Source organism: Nanorana parkeri, unplaced genomic scaffold (assembly GCF_000935625.1).
Source record: "Nanorana parkeri isolate BGI_ZX_2015 unplaced genomic scaffold, ASM93562v1 scaffold1810, whole genome shotgun sequence".
Classification (NCBI taxonomy): Eukaryota; Metazoa; Chordata; class Amphibia; order Anura; family Dicroglossidae; genus Nanorana; species Nanorana parkeri.
Genome location: NW_017308078.1, coordinates 134,621 through 149,546, shown reverse-complemented (window position 1 = coordinate 149,546; position 14,926 = coordinate 134,621). Strand labels below are relative to the sequence as shown.

Sequence of the window (14,926 nt, the reverse complement as noted above, 5' to 3'; positions counted from 1 at the left end):
CCCCCCCCCCCCCTCCAAAAAAAAACTGTAAAGTTTGGGATCGCTGCATCAGCACTGTGCCTGTCAACGCACACCAGCAGCCGCACATTCAGCGTGGCTTGCTGGGGTGAACAGGTCCTAAGAGCTTATGCATACAGGCCTAATGAAATACTGATCATCTATGATGCTGGCAGATGTTTCCTGCATAAAAATTGCATGAATTGGTCTGCAAAGTGCTTACATTCTCACCGCTGCGGAGTTAAATTCTTATATATTACCTCCTTATTACCTTGCTTACTAGTTCAAAAAGCCATTATAAAAGAATAGTAAGTTTGAAAAAAACAATACTGGGTTTACCCAATTATTTGTGGTATATAAATTCCTAATGGTCCGCATTACTGGGGGCACAGCAGAGGTGTGTCCATGACCTAAATACATTGTGCTGGAAGGCGTCCCTCTTTCTCATCTCAGATAGTTTGGAGTTATGATCAATAAATCATTTTTTTTATTCAGTTGTGGATAGAGTGGGGAAGAGTTAGTAACTCTTTTAGGGTTTTACTGCTATCCAGGTCTCTGTTTTGAACATAGACTTTCATGCTGCCACACAGTTATACCGACGCTGTATAGAATTGAGAGATCTGGAGATTGTGTCTGGATATGGGTAAGCATTCAACAGGCACAACAAAAGTATGTAACTGTATCTAACAAGTGCACTGCTGCTTGTTCAAAAACCCTTTGTGACAGATTTCCTGTAGTCAGCAAAAGGACATGTGTAACTCATACTTGTCAATAATTAAAAGGCCTATACTCTGTTCTACGTTATCCAACAATCAAGAGCCTAAGGAGAAAGAGGAGATGACTGCATGTTGAGATACAGAGTGCCTTTTAACTCTTTTTAGCATCCCCTGTATGTAGGGTTGCAACCTTTTCTTCAAGTGAAACCTGAACACTATAGTGCTGCATTTAGCAAGGAGAGAATTAGGTAGCCCTACGCTGACTACCAATGTAACAGAGGTATTCTAAGTGACCGTCAATGTAACAGAGGTATATACACTGACCAGCAATGTGACGGAGGTATATACACTGACCAGCAATGCAACTGAGGTATATACACTGACCAGCAAAGAGGTTCAGAATTTGCATATCAATTAACCTCGATATTTACATATAAATTAGTCACTGCTTATTCATATGTAAATAGTACCATCAATTCATATGTAAATATCACAGTTGAGACTAATTTCAGTGGGTGCCAGTAGCCCCTATCTTAATTTTGGTTGCCCCTATTTGCCTGACATCTTGTGTCTGGGATTCAGCTGCCATGAAACCCAGACGCAGCATTCAAAACCCCAGACTGTCCAGTTGAATCCCGGACAGGTGGCAACCATACCTGCATGTGTGTTTTTGTGCGCTTTTCAGGTTCTCCCATTTAGGCTCCATTTACACACATTTTGTAGCTTAAAGGAGAACTATGAGGTGAGTGCTTTTCACTCAATGAGACTGTTCTCAGCATACCGCGAGCTACAGCTTGCGGTATACTGAGCCTAGGGTGACGGGAGGACGCTAGTTTGTGTCCTCCGATTACTCTAAGGAGAACTATGGGGAAAAGCCTTAACCCCATAGTTCTCCTTTAAAGGGCTAAGCACTACAACACTAACAGAGGATTTCTATTGTTTTCAATGGCCCCTGTTCACATCTGAGCGTTCTGTCGCCTGTAGCCAAACACCTGTCACTAGAAAAAGCATGTGAGCTACTTTTTGGCATAATTCAGTGTTTTTGGCTACATTTACTTCAATAAGAACATCTGTAAACATGTGACACAGACATTTTTAAGCCTTTTTAATTCTTTGTTGTGCATTTCCAAAAATGAAGCAGCTTTTCTCTTTGTAAGCACACCTAAAGCTGAAAATGCCTGAAAAAAACAGTTCTCCTTTACAATTTGCACTTTAAAAACGCATGAAAACGAGCCCACCATGCAAATGTGAATGAGTGCGGTTTCTACTCTGATCACTCAGCACCAAAATTGTGAACCAGCAGCAATGTAAAGGAAAATAGTAAGGTGAAGTGTAATCCTAATATATTCCAATTAGGAGCAATGAAAGTAGTCACAATGAGGACAGTTCATGCTGTAAAATAGACTGTCACCATAGAGTTAACTCTGTAAGCTGATTATGGAGATCTCCAGCGCTGACATCTCCACTGCTGGTCATGTAAAACTAAATGAGCGCCTGATTGGCAGCAGCACAGCGCCCCCTACCGGCTGGCGGCGGCAAGCGAGGATCACGCTCGTCCGGAGAGAAGCCGGGGATGCCTCCTTTCATATAAGCCCGGTTCCTGTGCTGATCCTCGCCCACTACCCGGAGCCGGTGTCCTTTGCATGAGGCTGCGGAGCTCACAGGGTGGCAGCAGGTGGAACAATGCTGGAGATAATCAGTTTGCAAGGCTTGACCCGGGAGCTGTCACTCTACCTGGAGAACCAAGTGCGGGTGGGTCTGTTCGGTTCTGGGGTGGGCTTGTCCTTGGTGCTGGGATTTGGTGCAGCCTATGCCTGCTACTACCTTAGTGTCATTGCCAAGGTAAGCGCCATGCATGCCCATTGTGTACCTATTGTGTGATCACTTTGATGGGGTTATGTCATTGATTGTAGGTAATGCTTGTCATCTCTCTCCTTACAGAAACCTCAGCTGGTGACAGGCGGGGAAGCCTTGTGTAGTTTCCTCAAGCGATATTGCCCAGCCGTTACCGAAACTTACTACCCTACGTTGTGGTGCTGGGAGGGCAGAACCCAGACATTGCTGAGACCATTTATCCTTGTCAAACCACAAGTGCATTACAGGAAGTGAGTATGGCCCCTCTACTGTACAGCATTGTCCCATTAATCCAGCGGTTCTGCATTGCCACCAGGATGGCAGGTGAATTCTTGTCAGTCCAGGGACCTGATCACCTGTAATCCAGACCAATCACCAGTGCCTAGACAGTTCACCACTGCCTAGACTGATCACCAGTACCTAAGCTGATCACCAGTACCTAGGCCGATCATCAATATTGAGGTTGATCACCAGTCCCTAGATTCATTAACAGTACCTTGGCTGATCACCAGTACCTTGGCTGATCACCAGTACCTAGGCTGATCACCAGTACCTTGGCTGATCACCAGTACCTTGGCTGATCACCAGTACCTTGGCTGATCACCAGTACCTAGGCTGATCACCAGTACCTAGGCTGATCACCAGTACCTAGGCTGATCACCAGTATCTAGACTGATCACTAGTACCTAGGCTGATCACCAGTATTGAGGCTGATCAGCAGTATCTAGACAGATCTCGAGTACCTAGACAGAACCCAGTACCTAGGCTGATCACCAGTACCTAGACTGATTGCCAGTACCAAGACTGATCACTAGTACCTAGGCTGATCACCAATATTGAGGCTGATCACCTAGATTGATCACAATTACCTAGACTGATCATTAGTATATAGACTAATCACCAGTATCTAGACTGATCATCAGTATCTAGACTAATCCCCAGTATCTATACAGATCACCATACCTAGCCCAATCACCAGTATCGAGATCAATTACCATTACCTAGACTAATCACCATTACCAAGACTGATCATCTGTATCTAGTAGAAATGTCTTTTAGACGCGTTTTTTATGCGTTCCGGGCTCTTTTTGGTAATAAAAATAAATATATATTTTTTTTTTTAAAGTTTAAAATGGGCTTTCTGTGTGTTCAGAACTATGGCATGCGTTTTTGATGCGTTCCAGAGCAGATCCAGAGCAGGTAAAATAGGGCCTGCTGCAGTTTTTTCACCTGCTCTGGATCTGCTCTGCAACTGCACGCTGCGATGTGAAGTGGAGCAAAAAATACCATTGGAATACATTGGACGCAGTTTTGATCCGGTGTGCACCTGCTCTGCTCTAGATCTGCTCCGCGCCTGGTGTGAACAAGGCCTAAAAGTTTGTACTCTGCTCTCCATTCTGACTCTCCAGTCACAGGAGGCCCAGCGGGGCGGTGCTGTCTCCTCCTCGCACTGCCCCGATCGGCCTCCTGACAGTTACTCTCCTCCCCGGTGGCGCAGGTCTGTGTCCCCTCCGATCCCCGCTGCCTCTGCCGACACAGATTGGTGGAGAGCAGCGGGGATTGAAGGGGACACAGACCGGCGCCCAGTGGAGAAGAGAGAAGCTAGGAATGCATCTTATTTTCGGGTGCATTTTCCTGCGTTTTGGTACTATTGGCATTTGACCACAGTACCATTTTCGGCCACAATTTTCGATGTATTCCTAGTATCTAGACAAATCACCAGCACTGATCAATAGTGCCTAGGCTGGTCGCCAGTACCTAGGCCGATCATCAGTATCTAGACTAATCACCAGTACCTAGGCTGATCACTATTACTTAGGCTGGAAACCAGTATCTAGATTCATCACCAGTACATAGGCCAGCCAGCATTATCTAGGCTGATCTCCAGTACCTAGGCTGATCTCTAGGCTGATCTCCAGTACCTAGGCTGATCTCCATAACCTGGGCTGATCTCCAGTACCTAGGCTGATCTCCAGTACCTGGGCTGATCTCCAGTACCTGGGCTGATCTCCAGTACAAACTGTCTTACAGATGAAGGCAGTTCAAGGGTTAACCAAAGGTGGGGACAAACCACAATGTCAATTTTAGAGAAAATTTACTTTATTTCTAATCAAAACAAGCATAAAAGATTGCTGAACACATAGCTGACAGTTTACTGTCAAATAATTAAAACCGATGATTAGTCAAACTGACTTTGATCAGTGATTGGTTGGATATACGTGCCCTTGATTGGCTGTACATGTATCCCTTATGGTTGTAAAGTCTATTAGTCGTTTAGGATTTTGATACTTAAGTGTATCAATGTGTTTCTATTTAGTAACAGTAACTGATCGCATCCACATATTGTTGAGTTGAATGCAATTTGATAATTCTCTTAATTCTTTGTTGATCATGCATGTTGCAATTTTTGAAAACAGTTTCACAGGTCTGTCTTAGATCGACAGTAAGTGGATCTGTGATGGTTTTCGGCAAACTTAGGATTCTTATTTGAAGATACTTTCAACTTGAGCAGGAAAGCTATTAGAATCGTGTCTTTGTAATTGGCGGGATCTTTCTTTTGGATATACAATCCAGTTACGGGGTTACTGGATTCTATCAGAGAGAATTATATGCCGGCTAGAATTTCTTTTGTTGTGTTGATCAGTGCATATTTGGTTACGCTTAGTTCTTTCTAATAGTTAATATTAGGGAGTTTTTCCACCATAAATGTTTGTATCAGCAGTGATTATAGCTTTAAAGTTTTTGCTGATTCGTGTTGGAACCGAACAGCGGATCTACTCACATGACCTCTCGGTCAGTCCTTCGATTTTGCATTCACGGGTTTCCCACGAGTGAAAATGTTTGTAGATTTTCGGTCACTGGATGTCTTTTTGGTTTCCCTTAGTTGGTGGGATATCCAAGTATTGATGATACAGACAGACATAGTGCTGTTGGATAGATCCACAGGTTACTTTTTATCCAAATATTAGGGCTGTACAGCCGGCGATCTCCGAGTCATCCAACTAGTCTTTAAGAGCGGTGCCTACGCGTTTCGCCCCTCCTCTTGGGGCTGATCTCCAGTACATAGGCTGATCACCAATATTGAGGCTGATCACCAGTCCCTAGATTCATTACCAGTACCTAGTCTTATCACCAGTACCTAGTCCTATCTGGTACTGGTAACCAGTATCTAGGTTAATCACCAGTACCTAGGCCGATCTCCAGTACCTAGGCTGGCCATCATTATCTAGGCTGATCACCAGTATCTAGGCTGATCTCCAGTGCCTAGGCAGATCTCCAGTACCTAGGCAGATCTCCAAGCTGAACACCAGTATCTAAGCTGAACACCAGTATCTAAGCTGAACACCAGTACACTTGGAGTAAAAGCCAAGTTTTCCCTTTACTGACTTGTAGCCAGCAAGTATGCAATTAAGGTAATGACACCATCAGATATGTTTTATTACAAGGCTTGCCTATTACTCATAGAATTATCATCCAGAAATTTTGATTAATTTGAATGAAAACATGCAGGAGTCACACGTGCATCAACCGCCTGCACTTCAGCCGATGATTAACAAGATATCTCCTTTCATGTGATGCTCACTGAAAGGCCTTGCTGACAAATGGGTGTACATGGGTGTAAAAAAAAATAAATCCATACAGCATTTGGATTTCTTTTTATACATTTGAATGCAGCTCTAAAATAGCCAAAGTGTCCATGCACATTGTGGCATTTTGATCCGTAATCTAGGACAATGTTCAGGGGCGTAAAGAAAAAAAATCAAATTAATTTCATATTCAATTTCATTCTAGCCACTAGAATTAATTTACATGTGTGCACCCACATTTACAGGTGTACGTGCGTAAATTCAATGAACTTAGGGCTCTTGCAAATGGGCGCCGACTCCCATACACCATAAATGCTGGCGTATTCCTGCTGGCAGATAGCCCCAGGTGCATCGTACATCCTCACATTAAGTGAATAGCTGTACGCTATTGTTGGTGGGTATACAGCAGAACTATGTAAACCCACTCAGATGCACCCAGTCTATGTTCCAATGTTGACATCTGTGCGCATGCTCTGGTTTACAAAGTGCCAGCGTATACATACCGACAACAGTCTACACCTTAATGGCATTTAAGGTGTAAGGGAGCCAGTGCCCATGTGCAGCCAGAGCCCTTAGAATGAATGCTCGGACATTTACGCATGTACGCACTTAAATTTATTTTAGTGACTAAAATAAATTACATTTATAGAATGGCCAGGAAGACATCTTCACTCATGTAAATGACTTTTCCACTCATGCAGCAATCACGAGCAATCCTGGATTTTCGGCTTATTTAAAAAGGCCTTGTAATTCAAAGGTACAGTGACATATGCAGCAACCCTGATCATTTAAATTTGACCTTGCATCATGCAACGGGACCCCTAAAAGTTATCCATGGTGACTGATTGGTTTCTGGGGTTTCCTGTACTTTGCTCTTTACCTTATTAATTAATCCTAAAGGCTTGCAAAAATGAATCCCTATTTATTCAGGTAAAACAAATCCACCCAGGTATTGATCACCCATTTAGATGCATTCTTATAGGCTTATTTAATAAATCAAATAGGATAGTGCTGTATGTAATAAGCCTTCATGATGCAAGATTGAAGTCTGAGAGTTGAGAATTAGATAAGCAAACTGGAAAAATGTCCCCACCCCCCTATCCCCACAACATGTATGTAATGATCAGCTGTATTCATGCACTCAGGCATAGAGTCCCAAGTTGTATCCATTACTGTTGTGTTTTCAAATATTTTGCTGAAGCAGTTTATTTTTTTCCCCAATACATTTCTGCAACCTGTATATACACAATATATGATGAGTTTTTCTTATTTAATAGTACACCTTTTTGTAAAAGTGCATATCCACGGAAAACTCACTCTAAGGGGTCTATTTATAAATGTTTTCACACAAGATTCATACAACTTTCACTTAGAATTGACACATTTTCCCAATTGAATCCGATTTTTAAAAATGTGCGAAGAGTGAAAAGTGAAAGTTGTGTGAATGGTGTGAGAAAACATTTATGAATAGACCCCTGTAAAATCAAGTAGAAATAAAGCAAAAAGTGACAGGGGATTACTTGTTAAAATGTACAATATAAAGAATTTAAAGCATGTGATACATAAGTTGCAAAGATCAGCAGTACGTGATCACAAAAAAAGAACTTCTCCTTTTGTGTCATTATAACTAAGCCTTGTGATTTTATGTAGGGAGTGCAAAGTCACCTTAGTTATCTTAATGCATGGTTACTGCTTTAGCGATTATCAGGCTGCTTCATCTGTAAAAGAGGCATCAATTCTCTTTTAGCTGTTAGCTAATCATCCCAATTCCGGTAATAATAATTTGTTTGGACTGTTGGATTGCTACAGTAATCAGTGAAGCATTTTTAGTCTCTACATCAAGGCTTAGTGCACGGGTATTTCTCTAATTTATGGTGGCGCTGCCAGTTGTGAAATTGCAAAGTATTCTAATATATCAGTCACTAACATAGGCATTCCTAGGAATTCCCAATATACACTCGCTGGCCACTTTATTAGGTACACCTTGCTAGCACCGGGTTGGACCCCCTTTTGCCTTCAGAACTGTTTTAATTCTTTGTGGCATAGAATCAACAAGGTGTTGGAAACATTCCTCCGAGATTTTGGTCCATATTGATATGATAGCATTACGGGCCCAAAGTGTGCCAAGAAAATATCCCCCACACCATTTAATCACTACCAGCAGCCTGAACCGTGATACAAGGCAGGATGGATCCATGCTTTCATGTTGTTTACACAAAATTCTGACCCTACAATCTGAATGTCGCAGCTGAAATCAAGACTCATCAGACCAGGGAACATTTTTACAATCTTCTATTGTCCAATTTCGGTGAGCCTGTGCGAATTGTAGCCTCCATTTCCTGTTCTTAGCTGACAGGAGTGGCACCCGGTGTGGTCTTCTGCTGCTGTGGCCCATCTGACTTCAAGGTTTGACATGTTGTGCGTTCAGAGATGGTATTTTGCATACCTTGGTTGTAACGAGTGGTTATTTGAGTTACTGTTGCCTTTCTATCATCTCAAACCAATCTGCCCATTCTCCTCTGACATCAACAAGGCATTTTCGTCCACACAACTGCCGCTCACTGGATATCTTCTCTTTTTCGGACCATTCTTTGTAAACCCTAGAGATGGTTGTGAGTGAAAATTCCACTAATTCAGCAGTTTTTGAAATACTCAGACCAACCCGTGGCATCAACAACCATGCCACGTTCCAAGTCACTTAGTTGCTGCCATGTGATTGGCTGATTAAAAAGTTGTGTTACCAAGCAATTGAACAGGTGTACCTAATAAAGTGGCTGGTGAGTGTACAAAGCGACACCCAGGAACAGTCCATGCAGGTTTGTCCTGCGCATTTTTTTCAGCAAGGCAGCAAACAAACAGTTTTAATACCGGAAGACATTTGTTCACCAAGTCCATAGCATAAAAAAACATTTTAAAAAAATCTGCTTGTCCGAGCCACTAACAGGGCGCAACCTAATGGGTTCCCCAAAACAAACTAGAAGCACTTTTTTACCCAGTAGCAGGCTCTAGCAGCAGAGAGACCTGGACATTGGTCAGCTCAGATATATAAAGGTTCTGTGAACAGCTGAGGCTAATGATGAGGTTTGGCTAACAGGAAAGATGTGGACCTAGGAATGGTGGCTTTATCCCACTCCAAAGCTCTACAAAGCCTCTGGGCTCCAGAATTCTAAATAGAACGTATTAGGATTTTGAGAAAAGAAAACATTTGTGTTCTCTACATCAGCCATAAACCCTGGAGGCCCGCTCTCACGGGAGCGAACTTGGCATCACCTAAATCTCTCAAACATCACCTGACAATCTATTGGTTGTCCAACTTGTGATAGCTATATTGTGATATCTTTAGTACTTTTGCCGAATAGAGAGGTGGTAACATGGGCCACCTAGCTTAAAGTGCCATTCAAAATTCATGGCTGTGTGTGTGTGTATATATGTGTGTATATATATATATATATATATGTGTATGTATGTGTATGTATGTATTTTATTTATTTTTTTAATCCTAATGCTACCTACATGACATAACGTGTGTACTATATGTCTGACCCTTTCGAGATACCTGGGTCCCGTTTACCTATTTTTTTTTATTGTGGCAGTCAAGTCTGTTACTAAGCACTCCGACTTGACACAGACCTTGAGATACCTCTTTTGTCAAAAAAAAACATTCTTATTTTTTTTTCTTTTCTATGGCCCATTTTCTTTATATGCTTATGTTTTGTTTATACTGTGAAATCATGTTTTATAAAATAATAAAAGAAAATAAAGAATTAAAAAAAAATCAAAAAAATCATGGCCAGCTTTAGTGTGACAGCCATTGAATAAGTATGCTTAGAAGGAAAGGTCAGCAGTGACAGCTGACATCATTCTACCATTACGGGCAGCAGCCTCAATAATCATTCCAGATTTCCTTTATCTGATAAAGTAAAAATCAGTGTAAACTATGCTGTAACCTATAGTAGTCAGCCAGAATGCATTTTTCATACATCTGATTTCTGATGCCTGGTAATGGATTTCAGCACACTGGATACAATATGCAGCACTCTCCAGATTTGCTGCCATTGACACAAAAGTGTCAGAAGCAATGAGATCAAAATTCTCATGAATCAGGTTTGTTCTTCTAGTTTAGGTGTTGGGTTATTATTTAAGCTTTTACATCATGTGGAGACCGTACTGAAATACTTCATTAGCTTATCACTTATTTGGTAGACTTTTACTTAGACATAGCAGAAAAACTGGCATACTTTGCTTACAGTGGCTTACTATGATTTCTTATGTTTCACTTGTTTTATGTACCAGAGCGTACATCCACATCAGTATTTTTATTTCCCTACAAAAACAAGTTTACAAACAAAAATATGTTATCATTTAACACAGTTTTTAATGCTTTCGTATTTAAAAACAAGTCATGCTTTTTTCTTATAATGCTTTAAAAAGCTGACACTGCATATTTATATCAGCCTTAAAGGAGAACTAAGGGGTTAAGGCTTTTCCCCAGAGTTCTCCTTAGGGTAACGGGAGGACACAAACTAGCGTCCTCCCGTCACCCTAGGCTCAGTATACCTGCTCGCGGTATACTGAGACGCCACAGCTGAAGCGGATCCCGACAATTCTGCCGGGATCCGCCCAGCTGCGTGACTGACAGCTGGCTATGCCTATCTAGAGGCAGAGCCAGCTGTAACCGCCCCCTCCCTGTCCGTTCCGCCAGTCAGCACTGGTGGATCGGAGCTGGGAGGGGGGAATCCAGCCCCTCCCCTGTCACGGCTGAGAGCCGTGACAGGATCGAGAGGTGAGCGAACGCCGGTATGTGTTCGCTCACCTCCCGATCTACTGAGCCGACCTGTGACAGTCTCATTGTCACAGGTCGGCTAGAACTATGAGGTGAGTGAAAAGCACTCACCTCATAGTTCTCCTTTAATCAAAGACAGTAGAATAAAAGACTTCTGCAAGATTAGAAATGCAACATGCTACAGTTTTTATATTGGATTTAATTTGAAACTCCAGGAATTTTTGTTTTGTTTCTTTGCCATTTGCGATATACCAATATCTTACTACTAACGATGTCCCATCTGTGGCTGGCTGCTGCATTACCTAAAAACCGTGACCCTCCTTTAAGCCCCAAAACTTACAGTCCCAGGTCTAGTATAGTGATGATCGTGGGTTGTTTGCTTTGCACCTCCGGCATTCTGTGAATGAACAAGGGAGATCAGGTGGTATACTCTCCCCATGTTAACGCTTTGTATTCTATGTAAGAAGAATTTTTGTGAATGGCCAAGGTGCTGAGTGGGACACCCCCCTATCATCACTGTACTAGAGCTGGGAATATAAGTTTTGGTGCCAGAAGTTCACACATATAGAAGGGTTTGGAGGTACATGAAAATCATCGTTTTACTTAATGCAGCAGCCAGCTAAAGTTGGGACACCCATTATTTGTGGTAACATATTAGTACTTGCAAATGACCAAAAATCTTTTTTTTTTCTGCTTTAAAGAGGAACTTCACCCATATCTGTGAGATGAAAACAAAGCCATCTTTATAAAGATTTATTGATGTCAATCTACAGATATTTATAGATATTTGCAGGCTTTCTATTCTTTGCATAGCTCGTTTTTTTTTTCCTCTACATTTTTCTGACAGTGGCCATTTTTTACTAAGGGCAGATTAATATATCTCCCTTTACTTCCTAAAAGTCTGGCACATGTGACTAAGACGTGACCATGCACGTCATCTCAGGGGAGGAAAATGCCTTTCCCTGAGATCTCGTGAGATTACAGATGAGATTTCCCAGCAATGCTCTGCCGATGTAACCTTCCCAGGATGCATCGCTTGGGCACATTACATCATTTGTGCCGAAGTGGACCAGGAAGTGGAAAAACAATAATTATAAGTAACAGAAAAATATGTTTATTTAGCTAATAAATGTAAGATTGTTTCATATCAGCATGTAGAGCTAAATGGTGATGTGATTTTTAGTGAAAGGGGTAAAGGTCCAGAATAAATTAACTTTGCAAGATTGGAACTTCAGCATGCTACACTTTTACAAAAAGGAAACTAAAAACACAAGCAGTTGAAAGATAAATGGGAAAAGGCATTGCAGATCCTGCTTTTAAAAAAAATCATCCGTAGGGATTAGTTAAACACCAATGAATGTGTATTGAAGCACGTGAAATGACAGGTCTGACAGCTTTGGTTACACACCACTTGCAACTGCTTGTTTGTTTATAATATTAACTATTATTTACACTGTTGTCTTAAACTATATTTCCACTTATGCAGTCAAATTTGAGAAAACCCCTCTATATGTTTGTTATGTCTATCTATTCACACAGCATAACGAAAAATTGTTGGGAAAAAAAATCTTACCTTTTTAGATGCTTTGTTGCAAGAGGCAAGATAGCTTATTCCAGGTTTTTCATAGCACTTCCACAGTGATCTGTCCTAATGGAAAGACTTAGGACTGAAATTTGAGGATTGTGTCTCTCTCATTATGTCAAGAAGCCAGAGCTAGAGTTCATGTTCAGCGGTTTGCTCATGTGCATGCTCCTGGTGTTTCTCATAGATTAGTGCAGCGTCTCTGTGTGGACACGTGCGCATATTGCCGCATGCGCACGGACATGCGCCGACGTTTCATTTGAACTTTGGCGCCCTCTGGGCTATAAAGCCTGGATGTCCAGTCCTCCTGTGCTGTCTGATTGTTAGCTTACCTGTGTTCCTGTCTTCCCTGTATCCTGATCTGCTCATCTGTTACTGGTCCGGCTTGGCTTGACCTTCTGCTGCTCTCCTGTGTTCCCGAACCTCGGCTTGCTCCTGACTATTGCTAGTGCCTCATCCCTGGTACTGTGTTGCCCGCATGTTGATGACCTCGGCCTGTTCCTGACAACTCTCCTGGTACCTCGCTGTCTGCCTGTTATCTACGTGGCTCATCCTGACCTTGGCCTGTCTAAAGGTCCATCTTGAAGTGCTTCTTCCTGTACCTAAAACCTGCGTCCAGGTTTTAGGTGCAGCAACTAAAACCCAATGCAGCGGCTCTGGGACCGGAGTTGTTAGAGAGGCTGGCCTCGTCACATCAGACATTTCTAAGGTACGTGGCACATTAACTCTATATTACGTACCTGGTTGGAGATCAGATAGGCAAGGAGGCTTCTTTTGCGTCTTGTGTCCTTCGCCCCCTGGAGGTGTGAACAGAGTGTAGGAGGACAGCGAGGAGCATGAGTGCCAAGAGCTAACCGGACACCGTCCTGGGGAAATCCAGTGGCATGATCGTTAGACGTAGCCAGTGGTAAAACCCGGCAGACAGCGTGATAGCGGAACAGGAGACAGGAGCGTAGTCAGGATAGCCAAGGTACAGAAAAGGTAGGCAAAGCAAAGTCCAGTAAACAGGCCGAGGGCAGGCTGCAGGCAGGAGGAGTCAAGGAAAACCGGGTCAGAGATGAATAACAAGCAATCCAGCAGAATAACAGGTTCATAGGAAGTAGTAGCTGAAGACCATCAGCACTATGGATAGGGCAGGCTTGCTTACATAGGCCAGTTCATTAGGAAGCAAACATCACATCCTGTGTGCCGAATGGCTGCACGTCTTTCTGCGCACTTCCGGTTGCGCATGCCTGCGCACTACAGCATGATTACCAATCGTATGGAACATAGGCCCACACGCATGCGCGGGTGCCATCTTTGCCTTACACACCATTAACATACAATGGAGACGACCCTCACCCCTTACAACCCTTCCTAACATTACAATAGAAGAAAAAAACAAGTAGAAATTTTAACCCTTAAGAAGTCAAGAAACATGTAAGAAATATAAAACAGGTGTTATTCCAATTATGCTGCGAAAGTGGAAATGCAGTGTAGCACCCTATAAGCAGGAGGGCTTAGTTAAATCGAGTTGTTGTTAAATTGTATTCAGCCTAATGCTTATCTATAGTGTATGCTCATTTGGTTTTGCCGTTGTATTCTTGCCACAGGACATGGCAACCAATAAGAGATTATGAGGTTATAACCAATAAGAGATTAAGAGGTTATGAGTATCTTTGTCTCAGTGGACAATCACTAGGAGGTTCATGGACAGTGGTGCATTCTGGAAGAGGACATAAATATACGGGGTGGACCATGTCAGGATCTCTTTCTCCCCCAGGCCCTGCCTGGGGGGAGGCTGCTATGGACTGTCTGATTTGGCTAGACCTGAAGCCTAGGGGGCTAGCCATGTGCTCACACTGAGCCCTGATCTGGGGGCCTGATGCTAAGGATGAAGATGACAGAGTAACCTCAAAAGGCATGGAGAACCTGAGAAGTGAGTCTCTGCTGAAACTGAAGAGTCTGATTGGTGACTTCTGATTCAAGTACTTTTTAGCCAGATGCACTAAACACAGATTGCCACATTTGGCTTAAAGGGCCTAGTCTGTGATGGCAGCAGATACTTTATTCTACCACTTAGAGGAGTCTACACCATCCTGGATGTTCCTAGCCCTAAACCTCTCTCCCTGAAGTTCTACAATAAAGTTTCTTCAGCATCGTATCTACAGTCTGGATCTTCAGTTTATTGGTCACCACAGAGGGCGTTAAGTGCTATTGGGGCAGCCAGGTTGCTAAAAATCCCCAGCCAGCTATGGAATACGCGTTCATCCAGTGGCCCGTGCGGGGGGTGAGCACTACAACACTTTAATATTAAAATGACTTCCATATGAACATCTTGGATATAATGTATTTCTATAGTGATATAGACAATAATAAAAGTACTTTTCTTCTTGTCATATTTAGTGAAGGATAAATCACACATTGA

The 14,926-nt window shown here is 42.6% G+C and overlaps 1 protein-coding gene across 2 annotated transcripts in view; it reads left to right on the top strand.

The window, feature by feature from the left end:
- Window positions 1-2,268: 2,268 nt before the first annotated feature.
- ABHD3 (abhydrolase domain containing 3) overlaps window positions 2,269-14,926 on the top strand; it is a 46,163-nt gene continuing 33,505 nt past the window's right edge. For both annotated transcript variants that reach the window (XM_018571689.1, XM_018571688.1), the window contains exons 1-2: window positions 2,269-2,555; window positions 2,655-2,818. In XM_018571689.1, the coding sequence (XP_018427191.1) occupies window positions 2,397-2,555; window positions 2,655-2,818 (323 nt within the window). In that variant the 5' untranslated portion in view covers window positions 2,269-2,396. The remainder of the gene's footprint in view (window positions 2,556-2,654; window positions 2,819-14,926) is intronic.